The sequence below is a fragment of the Laccaria bicolor genome, genomic scaffold (assembly GCF_000143565.1).
Source record: "Laccaria bicolor S238N-H82 LACBIscaffold_243 genomic scaffold, whole genome shotgun sequence".
NCBI lineage: Eukaryota > Fungi > Basidiomycota > Agaricomycetes > Agaricales > Hydnangiaceae > Laccaria > Laccaria bicolor.
The window spans coordinates 7,302-9,752 of NW_001890099.1; the positions used below are offsets into that span (position 1 = coordinate 7,302).

The window sequence follows — 2,451 nt, forward strand, 5'->3', positions numbered from 1 at the left end:
CTGGCGCACGTCATAATTTGGCGTTGTTGCTTATCCAGACGTCGTTCAACTTGAACAAACAAATCCACCGCGCGCGCGGTGGATTCGTTTGCATTTGTTTGAACCAGACGCTGTCATCATGACGTGGATCAGCCTTAGCAGACGATGCATGACGACAACGACAATGCACGACGACGGAGAACGACGATGCACGACGACAGCGGACGACACTGCACGACGACAGCGAACGACGATGCACGACGACAGCGAATGGCAATGGTGAATGATGAGGTATGATGACGGCGAATGAGACATAAAGGTGGAACACGAGGGAGCGGCGAGGTGCCATGTCGCAGTCAGCGACGTGCCAACTGAACGACAAATCACTTCTGTGGGCCCAGGTGAGAAAGAAAGAACCGTCCCCTCCACGTTCTTTCTTTGACGCACAGTCTAGGTGCCATGTAAGCCTTCAAAGAGGTATTTTTCGTATGTTCGTCAGCACCCCGTTTCTCTAACATTCATTTAATCCGCAGAAACATTGTATTTGCAGCCCTCGCGTTGTCGACGAGGGCTGCAAAGACATCGACTGCGTCAACGGCATTCCAGTCAACGGCATTCCAGTCAACGGCAACGGCACCCTATGTTACCTACACGACCACCACAATTCAAGTGAACAACGTGGCGACAACAGACCGTTTCCGCTCGCACCTCGTTGCCCTCCTCTCCATCTACGAAGTTTCTTTTTCCAGGGCTCAAATCTCGCGGTACGATGGCCCCCCAGACGAGCAGACAAGATGGTGTTGAAGAGGTTGGGGACGTGTGGTGCAAAGTTGAAGGAAGGCCGTCGTGCTGCGGTGCGTTTATATGCACCTCATTCAACTAACATCCACCTGATTAGAATCCACTACACGACGTCGAGCGATGGCATCCGCTTGCGTATCAGTCACCCTTCCAACATGTTTAGCTGGGTACCCCGTCAACGATGTCGAGCCATCCGCTTGCATATCACTCCTCTGTCTATATGACCCCATCCGCTCGCGTATCACTCCCCCTGGCCAAAACGTTTAGCTTGGGGCGTCGTGTTGTACGTTCATCCGCACCAAGTTCATCGTTGCCTACGTCAACGGCTTCACCAGCACCCTCTGTCTCAAATTCGGCGCCGTTCGCTCGCTTATCACTCCCTCTTTCCAACACGTTACTCTGTCAATGACGTCGAGCCATCTGCTCACGTATCATTCCCCCACATTACCCTGTCAACGACATTCATACCCCGTCAACAACGTCGACCTATCCTCTCACGTATCAGTCCCCCTTTCCAAAACGTTCAGCTCGATACCCTATCAACGACTTTGACACTCCCCCTTTCCAAGATGTTTAACTCCGGTGCGATGTGAGATGACAGCGTGTTTGGGGAGGGAGTTACACGTTAGTTTTTGACGCTTTTTTTGTCAGATTATGTAGTTTCCTCGTGCTGCGTCGAGTAGTCCTGTAGAAGGGACGTACAATACTGGAAATGCAAACTATTAACTAAATCTTTGAGCTCAAGGGCATGATCACCGAAATCAAACAAATGCAAACGAAACCACCGCGCGCGCGGTAGTTTCGTTTGTCCCTATTGACGTCGACCTCCCTTCAGCCACCATCTCTTCTACTTGAAATCTGCTATGGACTCTGACACATCCAGTTCGGCTCACGTGGTAAACTGTCTGTACTAATTCCACTCTCACTAAAGCAAGCACTTACACTGGTTCACCCCTTTCAGGTCCTTCAGAATGCCGTGCTGTCTCACCTGTGTTCTCAGCCTTTCCTTGGGCCACACCACATGTTGTACAAGTGCCAAAGCCTTTGGCTGACTTCACTGAAATAATGTCACCTCACAAGGTACTTTATTTCTCTGTGGCCTCGATTGTAACTTAACAGACTGCTTTCAGCACTTCATCAATTCGCTAAATCGATTTGAGCGCTCGCTCTTTGCCTTTGATAAACTTGCGGTCGATTCTAACGAATTGGCACCGCTTCTAGGCTTAGATGTCCTGAAAGCATCCAATGCGGTCACCCTACATCCAACGGTGATGACTGCATCATCAAAGGGGGAGTACAAAACCCTTGCTTCCATTGTTTCTGCATATCGAATGTTTGAGGTCTTGGCTCTTGACTGCGAAATTGGTGTTTCACAACCTCCCATTCGCCTGCTTCCCCCCTTGTCTTTCAACAAGTCTGAGCAGGATAGTGAAAAGATTGTTGTACGTTGATTTATATATATTCTGATCCTCAAGTTAATTTTCCTTGCTTGCAGGGTTTTGACAAACTAGAAAATTGGCCCAAAGTTCTGCTTAACTTCCGGAAACTTATAGGTCAGTCAGGACTACCTCAAATTCCTGACGACCTCCATGCAGGAAGCAAACACCTTGCTCTCCTACGGATGGCAAGCAAGAACAAAGAGAAAGTAGCATATGTGAATGTGGTCGACAA

The 2,451-nt window shown here is 49.3% G+C and overlaps 1 protein-coding gene across 1 annotated transcript in view; it reads right to left on the reverse strand.

The window, feature by feature from the left end:
- The window catches only part of LACBIDRAFT_336027 (uncharacterized protein), a gene marked incomplete at both ends in the record, with an annotated part of 2,793 nt that extends 698 nt beyond the window's left edge, over positions 1–2,095 (reverse strand). The window contains 8 exons of the mRNA XM_001890953.1: positions 206–350; positions 427–490; positions 688–828; positions 1,068–1,179; positions 1,483–1,499; positions 1,723–1,734; positions 1,769–1,837; positions 1,966–2,095. Of these exons, the coding sequence (XP_001890988.1) occupies positions 206–350; positions 427–490; positions 688–828; positions 1,068–1,179; positions 1,483–1,499; positions 1,723–1,734; positions 1,769–1,837; positions 1,966–2,095 (690 nt within the window). The remainder of the gene's footprint in view (positions 1–205; positions 351–426; positions 491–687; positions 829–1,067; positions 1,180–1,482; positions 1,500–1,722; positions 1,735–1,768; positions 1,838–1,965) is intronic.
- Between the last annotated feature and the right edge of the window lie 356 nt (positions 2,096–2,451).